Source organism: Lampetra planeri, chromosome 35, assembly GCF_965212315.1.
Source record: "Lampetra planeri chromosome 35, kcLamPlan1.2.h2, whole genome shotgun sequence".
Lineage (NCBI taxonomy): Eukaryota > Metazoa > Chordata > Hyperoartia > Petromyzontiformes > Petromyzontidae > Lampetra > Lampetra planeri.
Window position 1 is genome coordinate 1361587 of NC_136141.1, and position 18803 is coordinate 1380389.

Consider the following 18803-nt stretch of genomic DNA (forward strand, 5'->3'; position numbering starts at 1 on the left):
CCTGCGCCGCGTGTCACGCTTGCGACGGAAACAGTCTTCGTCGATAATAGTTTTTTTACCCTACTATCTGGCAACAAAACTGACACTTTTTTTTGTTGCTAGATAGAAGGGTAAAAAAACAATTATCATATTTTTACTGGCAAATGAGGTTCCAATAGTCTTCGTCGAGTTTGCGCGTGCGCGCGTCATTGCTTTTGCACACTCCCTGCCACAATGCGGCGAGGGGGGACATCGTTGGGTTCGTGGGGGTCCGAGAAATGCGTTGGCGCGCACTCGCGTGACCCCGATGTGCTATCTGCGAATCGGCCCGGCAGTGCGGCACTCAGGAAGGTCGTTACTTCATTACTTCATTACCGCGCTCGTCAACGCAAATCTGCAGAGGCGCACCCTCGCTTGAAATGTTATTTTGCGTCCGGGTAATTTTTCTGAAGTTAAATGAGAACTTTCTTTTTTCTTTACTTTCAATCTCCTTTCCGCTCCCTTCCACAACCACCCGACCCCCCCCCCCAGGCCCTCTACAGCGCTTACCCCAATTAGCCCTGTGCGTGGACAACACAATTCTATTTGCAGACAGCAGTGACAGCATGTATTTTATGGCTTGTGGGTTGTTGATTTTCCCTGCCAATAATCAGAGGCCGTGACCAAATCACACGGAATGCGCCCGGGCTTCGTCACAACTTGGAAGCTAAACAGAGCCGAGTCTGGATAGCGTTTGGATGGGCGACCATCACGGACCGTCGTGTTTTTATTTTTTAAGAATCTCATGTATTACAGGCTGCTGCTTTGTGGGCAGCAGAGGGGCAGTGCAGTTAAATACAGTGTTGTACTGTACTTCTATGCTCCAACGGCGAAACTTCTCACCCAACCTTCGCCGACCAGTGCGGTGAAGTATGGCCAAACAACTCTCACATTGAGCTCGGGCGTGTGGGTGCACGACCGGTGACACCATCCAGCGCACCACCATCCAGCGCACCACCACCACACACGAGGGAGTTCAACTCGGGCCCTCTCCGTGTCTGCTGGGGCTCAGTACTCTGACGTGCCCCCCCCCCCCCCGGACCACCCATTGTCCCACGGAGACAGCGCCTTTGTTTATAAAAATAAAAAAATTACATTTAATTCCGCACGTCTCAAAGGACACTCATTAATATTGCACAGCGCGCATGTTGTGTGGGAGTGCGTATGTGCTCGAGTGCATGCGTGCGTCTGCATTCTCTTTATTCTTTACACTTTTTTTTTCTCTATTTTTGCTTTCTCTCCGCCCACCACCCACCGCCCGCCCCCCAATTGCATTCCAGTTGTGCTCATGGTATCATGTCATTTTTGCTTAGAATGCTACAGCAAGCAGCGGTGTCACCCTGCGTCTGAGCACGGCCCCAGAAAGTGACGCACGCACGCGTGTTGAACTTCTTTCGCGCACCGTACGTACGTAGCCGACCGTGCCAGTCGGAGGTGCCGAGGGAAGGACGGCAAACTTGAAGCCACTTCGATAAGCCTGTTTAACCACATTAGGGTCACACATTTTACATACCCTGAAAAGAGTGTCCGTCTCAAGTCAATCAAACCGAAATGTGAAATTGTCAAGAGCTGGAATTTAATCAAATGAAGTGAAAGCCAAAAATACGTTGACAGGGTTTTTTTGTTGCATTAATAGCATTGGTGACCAGGCTGAAACCACCAAATAACTACACTCGACAATCCAGCTTCATTACTGGTGGACTAAACCTGGATTCGAGCCGAGCCTCTTAGAAGCGCTCTCACCAGCGAGCCACCCATGCTACCCCGGCCGCAACTTCACCAACAAGCAAGCAGCGTGGGTTATTAAAGTCAGCACAATCAACGTCGCTCGCACAAACGCACGGGGGTAATGTCGATTGCGAGTTAAAGTGCCAAAATATGACAAAGCCCGCAAAGGAAAAAGCAAATCCTGTCATGGAAAAAGTAAGGGGCCAGTGAGTAAATAACCCAGAGTAGTAATAGCTGTGACCCAGGCCTTTGGAGGCGAAGGTTTATGCACCAAAGCTCACTCGACTATCAGGTGGCAGTGCAGCGTGTGGGCTCACGAACCCACCCCCCCCTCTGTGTACCTGTGCCGTGTCGTGCCCCAGGTGTGCGTTAGGTTTTGTTGAACCAACCACTCCAGTGTCCTCCCAACGCGAAGCCGAGCGCTCAGTCAAAAGGAATTGGCGAAACATCTCGATGCAAGGTGCAAGACCTTTCGGGGGGTTTGGGGGGGGGAAAGAGTCTTGGGAAACTGGTGAGGCTTTCCTAATTAACGAAGCAATATTAATTAACATTACACTTATAAACACTGGACCGAGGGCAATGCATTTTCACCGCATATTTGCTCCACTCTGGCAGAGCGCAAACGCACGTACGCGCTGTACATCTGACGGAGCGAACATGAGTGTGTCCACATCTCGAAGTGATCTCATCTCCGTCGCGCAGCCCGGCATCGGGGACCGCCACCGAGTCCGTTCCTACGACAGCGGCTGTCTACCGCTCCCTCGCCCCGACACTTTAAATTTCGCAACCGACTGCTGCCAAAGGATTATAAATGCAGCGGACGTTCAAAGCACGCCGCGATCCGATTTGCGGGAGGTCACCGTGGGCTCACGGCCCGACCCCCGCATTTGCGAGTTATCCCCACGAGCTTATTTGGAAATTGCAAATCTCGAACACGTGACACGTGTACGTTACAGTTTCACGCAGCGGTCCAGGTGACTTGTGTTCTTAAAATTATTTCTGTATATTTTTAAGCCAAGATATGTGTAACTGTTGTGTCACAAATCATGCTGTAATCGTTATATGACTCATGCAACCCTCCCGTTGCACCACCACCAACTGCGGTTCACCTTCAATGGAATTCTTTCATCTTTACAACTGCGGAGGCTACCACGTGCTCCTCGATCAAATTCAAAGCAGTAGCAGCAGCAGTAGAGCCAGCTGCTCGAATTTTAGGGTCCTCCCAAAGTATCTCATCATCAGCCATCTGGATGAAGGCCTCACCTCGCCCCCTTCCCCCAAACCATCGCAATGTAACAATCCGCCTATCGCCGGCACACCAGTTGAAATCACCGCTCCATCTCCGAGGGTGGACGTTCCCTCGGATGCGTAATGGGAGCAAGCCCCCCCCCTCCCTTCATATCCGACAACTAACGTTGGGCCCAACGTCAAAAATGCGAAACATCACCACCACCGCCTCCGTCCCTTCCCCGAGAAAAGCCTCGAGATCTGCCTCTGTAATCAGCAGCTGCTTTACTGCGAATGCTGAGGCTGCTGCTGATGAGGATGATGAAGATGAAACAACATTTTTACCGAGAATAATTCACAACAGGATATAAGGAGAAGTGGAAAAAGGAGCGGATATTTTGTTTTGTTACGGTTTGAGGTCACGCTGTGTTTTTGGTGGACTTGTTCCGCTTGATTAGGGTTACAGTATGAACAGAGTTTAAGTTATGTTCTGTTCCGTCCCCTTGCCACTTCTTAGCTTTTTCACTTCATTTCCACTTTCGCCGCCCCAAAAAAAATTACATTCGGATAAAAGAACAAAAATGTCGTTTATTTAAGTTATCAACAAATTGAAAGCTTTCGCCCACCAACTCAGTGGTCGAACTTTGCCCTACTGCTGTCTAAAAAACACAAGTCCACAATAGCTATGGTGAAGACTTTGTGCATTATCCACGCGATTCTGTTTAACCAGGTGTCAACTCAGGATACCAAGATGAGTTTCCATTGCAAGTGTGGCCTGGGGCACTATGAGGCTGCCAGTACGGCACGATAATCGCTACGTGTGGGGCGCCACGGTGGTGAGATGTTGTCCTTCGCCTGCACCTCTGATTTGTAGTCCTGCCCCGATTAGCATGGTTGGCTCTATACGGTGCGAAAGAAGTTCAACATATATACATGCATACATGTTAACTACCTCGCCTGGTGTACAGGAGGTCGTGGGTTCGATCCCGACTCTGACGCCTGTAGATTTGGAGTTTGCGTGTCTCTCCCCATGGTCGCGTGGATTTTACCCCCGGTCCTCCGGTGTATCCCTCCACATTTAGACTCAACGTGCATTTAGAGTGTGTGGCTACAAGAAATGTCATCAAGAAGCCACTTCGTTGCGCTATCATTTGTGGCCAGGCCGCTTCTGAAAAAGAGCTACATAGCTCAGTGGGCCTTACCTGGTAACATAAAAATGGGTAATTGCGGGTAAATTTCGATTTTGGTAAATTTGGACCCTGACACCAGCACACAATGGCCTCCTCTTGCGAACGACGTCAGAGGATCTTTAACGTCCACTGTAAAGCACACGACGCGTGGTATTACTACGTTTGACACCCGCAGTAGTAACCAGGACGTCCACTTCGATTCGAACCGCGAACCTCTCCAACAAAGCAGTGGACACATGACCACGATGCCTTCTCAGCATTTCCGTCTGATGAGTTTCTCGTCTTCACGGACAGAGTTGGGGTTGGTCTATGTGAGCGTGTTGGGTGAGAATGTAGCTATAAATTAACCAACGTCCGTACACTTCACTCCCTCCCCTCTGTGAACACTCCAGCAAAGTCAAAGGTGCACACACACAGTGGAGAAAAACAACTCCCCTTCAGTCTGGAGAGAGTCTAACGGTGTAACGCGTACCCCAAGTGAACTCGTATGAAGGCCAGTATAGAGTGCTGCGGTTGATACGACGCGTGCCAAAGCTGCCGTTGTTTCCCTGGTGCTGCTGACGTTACAAGTCAACGACTAAAAAGGTACCTCCTTTTAGGTTGAGTCCACCTAGTGGAGTCCCAGACCAATGTGTGAAACCCATTTGCACTGGTGACGACGGATAAGGCTTGAGCCATTGGCCCAAAAAAAGATTTTCGGTGGTACCACCTAGGATGGCAAACGCTAATAATCATTGTTTTTTGTAGATTACAAATATATATGATAGCAAGGTCACAGTAATAGCCGTTTGTGAGACATCATCCAGTGAAGGAGGATACCGTCATACATTTCAAAGCGGAGAATATCGTTTAGGGAAAGAAAATAAGACACCGTGATGTGGAACATGTACGGATCATGAGAACTTAACAGGATGCACGTCAATAAAGCACTCGCAGGCACGGAGAGAACGCAAGCGGAGCGTTCTGCACATGGGTGACACCTGTAGCATTTGCCACCCCAGGTGATAGCGGCCACCCCCCCCCCTCGGCTCGTGGGAGATAGATAAGCCTCCGTGCGGGAAGATAAGCCGGAGAATGTTTCACTCTGCCTCGTCAAAACCCACAGCTGAGACCACCAGAAAAACCGGGCAGGGCTACAGCAGGACAGGTGTGGGTCCCACAGGTGCGGGTCCCACAGGTGCATTTGCTCAGGCAACGGCAGGCGACGGGAGAGAGCGCTTTGTGTACAAACCGCTGCTCTGTGACGTGGACGTTACACGCCAAGGTCAGTCCCAAAGACGCCCCACAAGCTCACTCCACACGCGTCTTGTTTCTCTTCACATTCTGGAAAGGTTTCTAAGCTCTTAGCTTTTTTTTTTAAACAAACACACACCGCGTGTTTATCGGTGTTGGAAAAGCCAAAGAAATCCCCGAAGAGAATTCGAGTTGAGAACGTAGCCCAGGTGCACGCAAGTCCTCTCAGCCGCCGCCACCACTTCCAGAGGCACGCATAGAGCTGCCACGATCAGCTATTGAAGCGATACACCAATCTACAGAGATTATTGATCAATTAATCAATTCGTACGAATTACTTTAGTGGAAAAAAAAGATGTTTGGTCGATTCAATCGATGAGTGTTTAGCCCGCAACCGGAGGAAACTGGGGTTCTGTAAGAAAACCAATCGTGCAAATGAGGCCGCACAGATGAATTAAGTCGACCTGCTGCACAACTATTACCTCTTGGCTACCACACTGCCGATCCCATTAGCAAGTTTCACAAATCTCGCCTCCAAAGCACCGGATTCGCAGCCGTGCGCCACCACCGACACTACCGCCACCACTGCCATCGCCGCCACGACCACCACCACAACCACCACAACCACCGCCGCCACCGTCGCCACCGTCGCCACCGTCGCCACCACAACCATCGCCGCCACCACCACCACCGCCACCACGACCACCACCACAACCACCACAACCACCACCACCACCGCCACCACCACAACCACTCCAGATAATGGGAATAACATTGTTTTTGTTCTCGTGATATTGAACACCAGATGTAGACGACACATTGCCGGTCATTAACACGCTCAGCTGTCGGCTTGTATTGCCATCCGGTACGCACCGATTGGGTTCTCAAATTACTCTTCCCACGACCAGAACGCGACGTGGATGCACACTCGCCAAAGCATCTCCCTCATTGAAACGACAAGGTGAAGTTACACTTCACGCCTTGTTGATTTACGGTTACCCCCTTCGACTGGACCAGCGGTCGACAAACCAAAAACAACGAGCCATTTTTTTTTATTATTAATTCATTAAAAAAAAACTCTCAAAATTTAAAGAGCCGCAATGCACCGTGTTGCGAATACGAGACGGTGGTGGTCCTTGATCAATAACCGTCAGGAAGAGGTTCCTTAAAGAGGCGCGCCGCCGCATGCCACTTCGGGGCCACTGGCTACTGACCCCTGACCTGGACACTGGGAGGGCACGGTCACGTGCATGAGGGCAATGGTTGCCACCTGTCCTGGGAAGCAAAAGCTGCGGTCCCACCACACCTGTGGGTTTCATCTGGGACGTTCACACCCGCCAGTCCAGCGCCCGAGACGATGCGCTCTCGTGCAGTCGTTCAACGTTTAGGCATTGCGAGCTGATTCTCTTCTTCCCACGATACGTCCCCGCTGGTGTTGTACCTCAGCGGTGGCGGCCCCGACAAGGGATGTACAGTGCTTGTTTAGGTTCTCAAGTTTAAAAAAAGCAGAATGACGGGTAAATTGATTTAAGTAAATCAATAGTGCGTATGAAGATGATCATGACTATTATGTTGATGATGATTGCAAATATATCTCAATTAACATAAGTGCAGCATCCTGATTTTGTAAAATATTGCAATCCAGACATCTGTCAATTGATATTGAGAGTGTGAGCAGTCTCAAGCAACCCCAGCACTCCACTAACGCGCTTGCCTGCTCTCGTATGTACGTAAGTTGGACTTCTTTCGCACCGTACGTAGCCAACCGCGCTAACCTCCAGGCCGGGCCATGCCCTCTGGGTCAGTGGTTCTTGGCCTTCACTGCAGCCTTGCAGCCCTTACGTTCTCAATCGTAAAAATATTTTTTTAATAAATACACATGTTTCATTTTTGTTTCCGATTATTTACCTTCTGAAACAATCTGCCCATGCCTCGCACCCCCAAAAAGGGCATCTCTCACCCCCAGAGAGATGCATCCCAGGCGAAGAACCACTGCTCTAGGGAAAAACAAGAGTTGGGGGGTTTTTGGAATGGGGACATTTGTTTTGGAGCAGAGCTCCCTCCAGCTTGCAACACTCATGCGTCTCTACTCCTGTTGCTCGCGGAGGGTGGGCAAGACGGCAGAAGAGCTCGATGTCAAGGTCGCGGTCTGCTGCTGCTGCTGGTCACGCCGAGAGGGCTTCAGCAAAGAGAGAGAGTTCAGAGTTCGCGTCGTGTTGCTGTTGTTCGTCAGTCGGGAGGAGCGCAGGCCACTGCAGAGCTTCACGGCGTGGTCCAGAGTTTGCGTTGCGTGGCCACAGTCGCACTGACCGTGTGCGCACGGCTCGTCATTCCAGTTGTAATTTCAATGACAACACATATTCATAAGATCTCGTACGCCAGTAAGAAACGTGTTTTCTTGATGCAAACGATCGCGATAAATGACGACTTTTCTCATACAACTGTCCACGAGGCAGTGGTTACAATTCCACATTGCCATGACGTGGACCAGTATTGTCCGTTTGACAACCAAATCACGACAATTATTGTCCAAGGTGCTCGTTTTACCAGCCCCCCCCCCCCCGGGCGGGGTGCGATCGACTCTCCACCTCTGGGAGGCGACCTCGCGACACACGCCGCTGATTGATTGTGTACAGTCGTGAGCAAATACAGCCATGCACGTCGAGTCAAGGTGGCGTGTGTGATGAGGATGTGTGTGATGTGTGTGTGTCGTGTGTGTGATGGGGGGGGGGTGTGATGGGGGGTGTGTGTGTGATGGGGGGTGTGTGTGATGGGGGGGTGTGTGATGATGATGATGAGTGTGATGGGTGTGTGTGTGTGATGGAGGTAGGTGATGGGGTGTGCAATATAGTACGTAATTCGCCCGGTGGGGTGGGTGATGGGGGTGTGATGTGTGTGATGGGTGATGGGGGTGCACGGCGGCTGTGTGCGATGGGGGTGTTCACGGTGATGGGTGATGGGGGTGCATGCACGGGAGTCGTGATGGAGGCGGCGTGTATCGTGTGTCGAGGTGTACACACCTGGGGTGTGCTGCTGAGGAGTTGCCTGCCGTGTGACATCGCGTATGAGACACTGTACACCCACGTGCGGTGTGTGCGTGTGACAGACTCAGTGCGATGGCTTTCACAGGCGTGCAGTGACGCGCGATGAGTGTGAGATGTTGTGTGATAGGGGTGCAATGGGTGATGCATATGTAGCGAGTGTGTGTGATGATGGGGGTGATGGGAGTGTGTGATGGATACGTGTGATGGTGGGTGTGCGATTAGTGTATGTGTGTGTGTGGTGTTGTGTGTGTGTTGTGTGCGTTGTGTGTGTGGTGTGTGTGTGTGGTGTTGTGGGTGTGTGTGTGGTGTTGTGTGTGTGTTGTGTGTGGTGTGTGTGTGGTGTTGTGTGGTGTTGTGTGTGTGTGGTGTTGTGTGTGTTGTGTGTGTGTTGTGTGTGTGTGGTGTGTGTGTGGTGTTGTGTGTGGTGTGTGTGTGTGGTGTTGTGTGTGTGTGGTGGTGTGTGTGTGTGGTGTTGTGTGTGTGTGGTGTTGTGTGGTGTTGTGTGTGTGTGGTGTGTGTGTGGTGTGTGTGTAGTGTGTGTGTGGTGTGTGTGGTGTTGTGTGTGTGTGTGTGGTGTTGTGTGTGTGTGGTGTTGTGTGTGTGGTGTGTGTGTGGTGTGTGTGTGTGTGTGGTGTGTGTGTGGTGTGTGTGTTGTGTGTGTGTGTGGTGTGTGTGTGGTGTGTGTGTGGTGTGTGTGTGGTGTGTGTGTGGTGTGTGTGTGTGGTGTTGTGTGTGTGGTGTTGTGTGTGTGTGTGTGTGTGTGTGTGTGGTGTGTGTGGTGTTGTGTGTGGTGTTGTGTGTGTGTGGTGTTGTGTGTGTGTGGTGTTGTGTGTAATGAGCGTACGCGATGGATACCGGGTGATGGATGGGCGTTGTGCAATGGGGCTGCGTGCTGGCTGTGTGGCGTGCTGGGTTATCTCTTGCGTATGGCAAACATGTTGAGGTGCTAGATGGCGATGTCAAGGTGTGTGCTGTGTGATGCCTGTATCCAATATGACCGCTTGGTGGGTGGGCGGGTGCCGGCCGTCATAGGTGGTGTCCGCTAACAGCACTTGCCCCAACAGTCTGTTAAGGCTATATGTGGGGGGGGGGATCTTTGTCTGTGTGTCGCTCCGCGTCTGCCCTCACCTGGCCCAGGTCCTCGTTGGCCACCACGTGCCGCTCGCGCGGCTTGAAGCAGTTCTGGCAGCGGCTCTTGTCAAAGATGTTCGCCTCGAACCTCTGGCAGTGTCCCTCCGGGGCAGGCATCCTTCCACGCTCGCCTCCCTCCCTCTCTCTCTCTGCAGGTGGTGGTGGTGATGGTGGAGGTGATGGTGGTGATGGAGGTGATGGTGGTGGTGATGGAGGTGGTGGTGGTGGTGATGGAGGTGGTGATGGTGGTGGTGATGGAGGTGGTGGTGGTGATGGAGGTGATGATGGTGGTGGAGGTGGTGATGGAGATGATGATGGTGGTGGTGGTGGAGGTGGCGGTGGTAGTGGTGGAGGTGGTGGTGGTCACTCGCAAGCGGCACTGCTGTGCCCGCGTGTGGCTCCTCTGAGCGTCATCCCGTGAGCAGGGAGGCTGCCACGGCAAGGATTCCTCCTCTTCTCACCTTGTTTTCCCCACCCACCACCCCCCACCCCTTGTCAAGAGGAATCTCCACCACATGCAATGTGAAGATAAGTAAAGTGCGATGATGATTGATGGCGGTGAGGATGGTGGTGGTTGTGGGTGGGAGCTCGTCAAGTGCGGCCGCTACAGTCCGCACAAACTCCGTCGCTCGCGAGCGGCAGCCGCGCACCACCGCTCCATTCACAAAACGTCGCCTCCCCTCCCCCTCCCCTCCCCCTCCCCAGGGGCGACTCGCCCCCCCCCGACTCGCCCCCCCCCGACTCGCCCCCCCCCCCGACTCGCCCCCCCCCCCCCGACTCGCCCCCCCCCCCCGACTCGCCCCCCCCCCCCCGACTCGCCCCCCCCCCGACTCGCCCCCCCCCCGACTCGCCCCCCCCCCGACTCGCCCCCCCCCCGACTCGCCCCCCCCCCCCGACTCGCCCCCCCCCCCCGACTCGCCCCCCCCCCACCCGACTCGCCCCCCCCCGACTCGCCCCCCCCCCTGACTCGCCCCCCCCCCCGACTCGCGCCGAGCCCCCACGGCGACCTCCACGCTCTGTGCCGGCCCACGCCGCTCCGACAGTGCGGCAGTGGCAGTCGGAAGGGAGTGCAGGGTGGTGATGGTGGTGGTGATGGTGTGGCGGTGATGATGGTGGTGATGATGATGGTGTGGCGGTGGTGGTTGTGTTGGTGGTGATTTTGCGCCGTGTGTTCTCTGGGGCTCAGGCTCCTCCCAGCTGAACAGGGGGTGGAGCTCACCTCTCCTCTCCTCCCTCCCCTCCCTCTCCTCCCTCCCCGCCTCCCCCTCGCCGCCTCCTCCTCCTCCCCGGCTCGCCCACTGCGCCCATTGGCGGCAGTGCCACGCCACCCGCCGCCTGCTCGCCGCGCGTGGCTCCCAGCGGTTGTTGCGCATCACTGGCGCCGTGCGTTGGGATTTCTTTCGCGCCGTATGTTGCGACACGGCACAACGGAGCTGCGTTGTGCCGTGTCGCCCTCCCACGCTTATGGGGTTGTGGGTTTTTTTTTCTGGTTTGTGGTTGGTCGGTACCGATGTTCGACGTTTCGCTCCACCCGCTGGGAGCTTCTTCAGGAAACGAAATCGAGTTGCTAAACTGCAACACGCTGGTTAAATTTAGATTTAAAGCTTTCGTGACTGCAGGGATTCATATTCTTGGTTCTTTCGGTAAAGTCACGTAGAAGGGAAATAATAAAATAATACAAATTCAACATAATCAATTTGATTATGTTTCATGCTGGTTAATGACAATGACATCACGCCAAACAAGACCGCGGAGAAAGCTGTCAACTCTACAGCCCGCTCTTTACAATACAGTATCTACCGTGTAACGTTTCCACTGCGCCGTCTCACGACGAAGTCGCATCCCTCTCTGCACCTCGCTGACCCTGCCTTGCTCCTTGCAGGTGTGACCCATGCCCACTGTGCCTCGGTTCTTCCTGGCCGTGATCGTCCTCTTGGGCACAGTGGGAGGGGGGGGAGATCAACAATAATGATCAAAGTAAAAACCGACAGCTCTCCGGCGTGATCTACTTGCTCCCCACGCCGGGACACGAGGGATGCAGGAGGAGGCCTCTCCGCCACACGGTGTGTGGCGGACCATCTGAAACGACCCAAATGAGCCGTCAACTTCACGGGCACCACGCCTTGCTGATCAAATCCCTGCGCCACGCAGGGACATTTTCAGTTTCATTTATTAGGTGTAGCCCTGTGAGCCATTCGGCTATTGACTCGGGTGCAACCGCAACAAACAAAAACATGAACAAGAAACATTTTAAAGTGACTACGCGAAAACAGAAAAATCCAGGAAAAAAACAGCAAAGTCTTGCAGGAAAAACACCGTATATCAACGCTGTGTGCAAAAATCCCAGTGGGATGCAAGTCAAACAATAACAACCACAAGACAACTTAGATTAAAGTTATCAGTCTTACTCTGTACTACAACAAACACATATGGCGAAACCAAAACGTTTTCGAAATTACCAAAATAAAGCTATAAAAGCAATGTAACAGCGATCATAGGAACTGCGATTGAAACTTTACAATAAAGATATATATAACATGTACTATCAAACTTGGCAGCCATAGCTGGCAGCATGAGTCACTCCATAACAGCAGGAGTAGCAGTAGGAGTGTCAACATTTTTCAATGCACCTATAAAGATCAGCACACTATGATCAAAACACAAGATCATACTTTGCAGCGGCCATCCGGAGCGAAACATGTGATTTCAGGCCACTGAATAGCAGTGGCGGCTAGGGGTGTACCACTCCTCTAGAGCAGTTTTGAGTGAAGATCTCACAGGTAGTGATCCAAGTTGCAGTGTTTTGGCGATAGCATTCCAGACCCTGGGGGCATCAATGGCAAAAGCCCTTGCTCCAGTATTTGTACGGCATTAAGGAATGTGACGCTGGTAAATGAGCGAAGACCTTAGGTCACATTTGTTCTTCGAACCAGAGAGGAGATCCAGCAGGCGTAACAAGCCGAAACGAGCAGGCCGACTCGGTCACGCCGTAACGAACCGATCGGTGATCGTGTTCGCGTGAAGTCTCTCCGTCACACTGGTCATCGCCTCAGCGCTTTGTCAAAAACATGTTCCAAATACAAATTAAAGAGGTTCTCCTTATGCACCATTTAACAAGCACATAACCACACAGGTTACACTCTCAGGCCTTGTTGACGAAGCCCGCGTTTTCATTCATCTGATCGTAAAATAATAAAAATTATATAGACAATGTTTAGTTGTCCTTTCCCCACACATCCGATTAGAACGGTTGAATACGTACGGTGCGAAAGAAGTGCAACATACGTACACAATACTGTTGACTTTCCCACAACCTGGCATACATTTTATCGACCCTAAGTGATGATCACGACTGATGATGGTGATCACGACTACGATGATGTCACCATCTAGAATTAGAACTCTGACGATCTTCCGAACATCCATACGTGGAATAGAGGCCCCGCATCGCTGACAAGACACATCTTGCATGCCGGGATCCGCTTCTGCTGAAACACGTTTCGGAATGCGAAGTCGTCATCTTGAGGTGTTTAAAGCGGTCACCTATGGAGCCGCGCTCAGACTCCTCCATTATTCAGGACGGATCATGTCAACAACAACAACAACAAAACCAGTCTCGTTTGTGACTTTGATTTGCGGTCATCTTTGGGGACTTCTCGTTCAAGGGTTTCCGTGGCCTGGTGAGCCAACAGCCTCGGGTGGCGTCCTCCACACCCCGAGTGGGCTCCACCCAGCGCACGCACACGGGGCTGCTCTGTGGTGGTGGTGGTGGTGGAGTGGTGGTGGTGGTGGAGTGGGGGAGTGGTGGTGGTGGAGTGGGGGAGTGGTGGTGGTGGTGGAGTGGGGGAGTGGTGGTGGTGGAGTGGGAGAGTTGGGGAGTGGTGGTGGTGGAGTGGGGGAGTGGTGGTGGTGGTGGAGTGGGGGAGTGGTGGTGGTGGTGGAGTTGGGGAGTGGTGGTGGTGGAGTTCTTCTCCCATCGTACGGCAACGTTTCGACTGGCCTTGTCGAGGCTGGTGAGTGAGCCGATGGACTTGGTTCACGAAGTGGCCTGCGTGTACACACACACACACGTATGAACGTCTGACCAAAGCGCGCAGTGCAAGTGGCGTTCCCATGCGGGACAATGGCTTGAGATTGGCGATCGTCGCGCCCAGGATTCTTCTCCCTACGCAGGCGGTATCGGCCATGCATCGCCATCCTCCTCGCAAGGCATCAACGTCCATTGCGGCCAGAGGACATGGACATATCGCGTTCAGTCGCTTATTCGTCGCTGCCGTGAGCTCGTCACCGGCAGGCTGTTGTAGGTCTCCATCGCATGACGCACTCGCTTCGGCACTTGTAAGGTCAACGCCTCGTTTGTTGACCATCTCAGATTGCGATCTCAACTTTGATGTGAAGCAACCGGTCGAGGCAAAACAATCCAGTCTGTCCGCCTTGACGATCGAGGACCGTGAGCAGAGAGAGAGAGACTTCATCGTGGGACGTCCCGCGACTTGGGTGCGCCTCCTGTTGGGCACAGGAGGGAGAGGCAGAGGTTGACTGACCCGTGGAGGTCAGTCATCTTCACGTTGTCAGCTGCAACGTTGTCTCTGTCCGCATCGTGATGTCCGTCAATAAACATCGAGGGAGCCCGACAATGACCCAGAAGTTACGTGCGCGCGATCCACACTTTTGCTGCGCCGATAACAGGATACATCCGTGCTTCCGTGCAGATTTGTGTGGAAGGTCTACTACACAAGCTGATGAACAAAAAGTATTACGATTATTCATAAGTGGACAGCCTTTGGTCAGATAATACATTTACTTACTACCGACAATATGCCAAACAGCCCACAGCGATTACAGTTGTAGTACCATTCAATCTCGATTGGAAACTGATTTATTGAGAACTGCTTCTTGTTGTGTTTAGTTTGTTGGCCTTTCCCCGCACCTCCGATTAGCCACGATTGGTTAAGTACGGTGCGAAAGAAGTTCAACCTATATACATACAAAGACACAGATCCCCCGTGTAACCTTAACAGAATGTTGGGGCAAGTGCTGTTAGCGAGCACCTATGAAGGCAGGAACGGCACACGAGGGGGTGGGTTTGTGTTGGCCAGCAACCACGTCCGGCCGCCTTTGTCTCCCCAGTGGCGATGTTTACTACACAGCGCACCAGGTACTCATTTGAGGCTGAGTTGACCTAGGGGAGGCCCAGGACCCGGTTAAGATAATCGTCACTGGTGTTAGTGGCCGTGAGCGGGAATCGAACTCGGGTCGCCGGGTTCGTAGTGCAGCGTAGCGCTAACCGCTGCACCACCGCTCCCCTCTGCCTCCATACAAAGACAAAGATTCCCCGTGCAGCCTTAACAGACTGTTGGGGCGAGTGCTGTTAGCGAGCACCTACATATACATACGCACACACGTACGTGCAATTCTCACACGTGACACTGAATGGTTCCATGGTGTGTGTCGAGGGCTCGTGCTCTCCATGCGGCAGCTGTCGAGGAGAGGCCGCACGCTGCAGATGCCACGCAGAGAAGTCGAAGTCGACATCTGCCTCGCTGCGCCTGCTTCTGGGATGTTGACACAAGACGGTGGAGGCACGAGGCCTTGTGGGTCAACAACGTCGGGTGATAACGAGTCGTTCCAGAAAAGCAAGATCCATTTTTGTAAAACAGCTTTTTCGTTAGGATTTCCTTGTAAGGCTTTGTTTTGCAAACTGAGTTCAGATGATAATCTAACCCAGATACCCAGAGTATTTCTAGGAAGGTATATTTTCCGTAAAACATAAGAATCAGTGACACGACTTGTTCTTCTTCACACACACTGGCTTTCATGAGCGATCCTCCTTTAGAATGCCTCACCTCTGATGTCGACGTGCTGTGTGTGTGTGTGGAGCGATGGAGCAAGTGGCTCGTGCCCCTTGCAGAAAGTGGTCAGGGTCACGTGTGGGGAGCGGTGGTGCAGCCGTTAGCGCTGCGATACGAACCTGGCGACCTGAGTTCGATTCCCGCTCTCGGCCAACCCGGTGGCGATTACACTGGTCAACAAAAAAAAACATTTTTTTTCTGGCCTGGACTTTGGCAGCTGTTTTAGACTAATTTCAGGGTGCTGATTCCAAATCTGATCTCAGATTTGCTCTATCACATCTCATTTTTATGCTATCGGCATACCCCATTTTCATTGATTTTACCCGAAATAAACTCTGTCACTTATGATTGCAAGTTTTTGCGAGTCAGTGACTGCTTTAGTGTTAAAATATGGTGCTGTATTTTTAGGATAGTGTGTTTAAAATATAATTTTATGTAGATATCCACATTAATTTAATATTTTTCTTCTGCAGTTTTTATTGAAAATGCAATATTTGATATCTCAAAAACCTGATGTGATAGACAAAAACTGATGCCAGATTTGGAATCAGCACCCCAAAATTACATTAAGACCGTTGGAATACATTATTCCAGAAAAAGTGTGTTGACCAGTGTTATCTGAACCTGGTCCTGGGCACGGTGTGTAAACATCGCCACGAGGGAGACAAAGGCGACCGGGCGTGGTGCTGGCCACCCACCCCCTCGTGTGTCGTGCCGGGCTTCATAGGTGCTACTCGCTAGCAGCACTTGCCCCCACAGTCTGTTACAGGCCACGCGGGGGAGGGATCTTTGTCTTTGTGTCGCTCCGCGTCTGCTCTCACCTGGCCCAGGTCTTCGTGTGGCTGGCGCACCGCGTGCTGAGCCCAGCCACGTGAGTTGTATTCACAGCCAGAGCAGGCTTGGACGGTGACTGAACTGTGAACCCGTCCTGGCCTTACTCTTTGGTTCTTTCGGTAAAGTCGCGTATAAAGAGAAAATAATGAATCAAATAATTGCATACGACGTTTCGATTGCAACACAAGCAATCATCATCGGGTATAAATGAAAGAAAAAACAGACCTATTATACTTAGAAATATAATGCAATGCAACACAGAGAGTCGGCTAACATAACAGTCATCACCCTACCTGGTTGATTTCGTTCTTCCAGAGAATGCTAAATTTGAGAGAGAGATAAAACACAGAACTGGAGACATATAGACAGACATTCAAGCAGAGAGAGATAACACAGAGATGCATACAGAGAGACACATACATAGGCCTGGTCCCCCCCCCATCCCCCTCCTTCACCAACCCACACAGTTCAGGATTTACCCGGACGGCCTGGAAATTGGCGACTTGTGTCGAGACCCGGTACCGGTGTTGCAGTTGACCTTTTATCGCAGCGAAGTGCACGGTGGAGGCTGCCCGAGAAATATGTCCAGCTGTGTCCAGCTGTGGTCGGTGAAAAAGGGGGCGAATCGAGTGCACGAGTCGACCAACCGGTGTGGTGAAGTATGCTCAGACATCCCCATCACCACCATGGCTTGGGGAGGCATTCATCTGGCAGTTGATTGACAGATGTGGCTGCACTGTAATGTAGTATTATCTTCAGACCGCCCTCATGTGTTAACCGATAATAAAAGCAAATTAAACCATCTATAAAAATGGGACCTCTATGCTATTATAAATGCGCCGCATTCATGTCACTAAATTAAATACGAGAGGTTGCCAAATGGATCCTCCCCCCAAAATCAGCCCTTGACACAACATACGCCATATCGATGGCGAGATGCACATAAGCATACCTGAAAAAAGGGTCATTGCTCGGAACATCGACCCTGTGACACACGTCAGCTGACGATGCATTACTTTATAACTGAGGGGTGATGTCCGTAGCAGTACCTTTCAATCGCAATCCACATGAAGCTAATGCATGAACATTTTCCAAACGTGCAGATCAATGAATTGGGAGTCTGTTGTATTCCCCCTGGCACCAGCAGCACCGACAAAAGCAACATCGGTACGCGCTGTGACGGGGCGCGCATTTGGGCGCATGGCGCAGACACGCTGCTGGCCTCAGAGAAGACATCCATTCACACGCCGCTCCCTCCAGTAGGGGGGCTCAGTGTCTGATAATGAGAAAAGAGTCTCACATTCGTCGGCGCAATGTTTAACGCCGGGGATTGAGTTAAGAGACACAGGCAAAGAACCCCCGTATAGCCTTAACAGACTGTTGGGGCATGTGCCGTTAGCGAGTACCTATGAAGACCGGCACGGCACATACGAGGGGGTGGGTGGCCAACACCATGCCCAGCCGCCTTTGTCAACCTAGGTACTAATTTGAGGCTGAGTCGACCTAGAGGGAGGCCCAGGTACCGCTTCAGATAATCGTCACCGGTGTTGGTGACCGTGAGCAGGAATCGAACCCGGGTGGCCGGGTTCGTAGCGCGGCGTAGCGCTAACCCACTACACTAACGCTCCCCTCCCCTCCCCACGCACACACAGAGACACGCACACACAGACTCGTGCACACAGACACACGCACACACAGACACACGCACACACACACACGGTCGTGCACACAGACACGCACACACGCTCGTGCACACACAGACACGCACACAGACACACACACACACAGACACACGCACACACGCTCGTGCACACACAGACACGCACACACAGACACACAAACACGCGCACACACAGACACGCACACACACACACGCTCGTGCACACAAGGCGCTTTGTGTGCTCGATCACTGTCCGCTGCTTTGAGATGGAAGGGCCACCGGCGAGGAGGCTGCGCGGCGGGGCGAGGATCGTACGGAGCAGCCGCCGCGCACGCGGTGACCCCTTCCGCTCCCTCTCTCTCTCACCGACGTTGGCGCATCTCGTGATGAAGATGCGTCGTCACAATGTCGTTGAGAAGAAGTGCAAGTTGTGTTTTGTTCGTACGTGCATATTATAACCTCGCTTTATTGCTGCGTTGCTAAAAACAACAACAAGAAAGCTGGATATGAAGCGCGCCCTGTATTATTTACCAGTCACAAAGCGGCTTTCAGCTCATTGGAGAAAGCCTGAGGCTCAGCCAAACAAAAGCGGCCAGTGCACAATGCTGCTGCTATACTTCTGTACAAATTACTCTCGGAAGCTAAGCATGGATGAGCCTGGTTTAGCACTCGAATGGGAGACGGCCTGCCAGTTGTTGTGGGTTTGGGCCCTACGAGGTCTGTGTGGAGATGGCAGTACAGCAATGGATTCCTCATCCTATCTGTGCGGTGCTGTGAGTGGCTTTTCATTCGCTTTGGCTTTTCGCTGAGAGCACACATCCGATGGAATTGGCCAAACATCCGAATGCAGGGACCGTCCTGTAAAGAGCGCACCCGACACTTTAGT

General features: G+C 52.2%; 1 protein-coding gene across 1 annotated transcript in view; it reads right to left on the minus strand.

Annotated features, from left to right (window-relative positions):
* LOC144730195 (myosin phosphatase Rho-interacting protein-like) overlaps nucleotides 1-9185 on the minus strand; it is a 107955-nt gene extending 98770 nt beyond the window's left edge. The window contains exon 1 of the mRNA XM_078610809.1: nucleotides 8417-9185. Coding sequence (XP_078466935.1) covers nucleotides 8417-8587 — 171 coding nt within the window. The 5' untranslated portion in view covers nucleotides 8588-9185. The remainder of the gene's footprint in view (nucleotides 1-8416) is intronic.
* Nucleotides 9186-18803: the final 9618 nt, after the last annotated feature.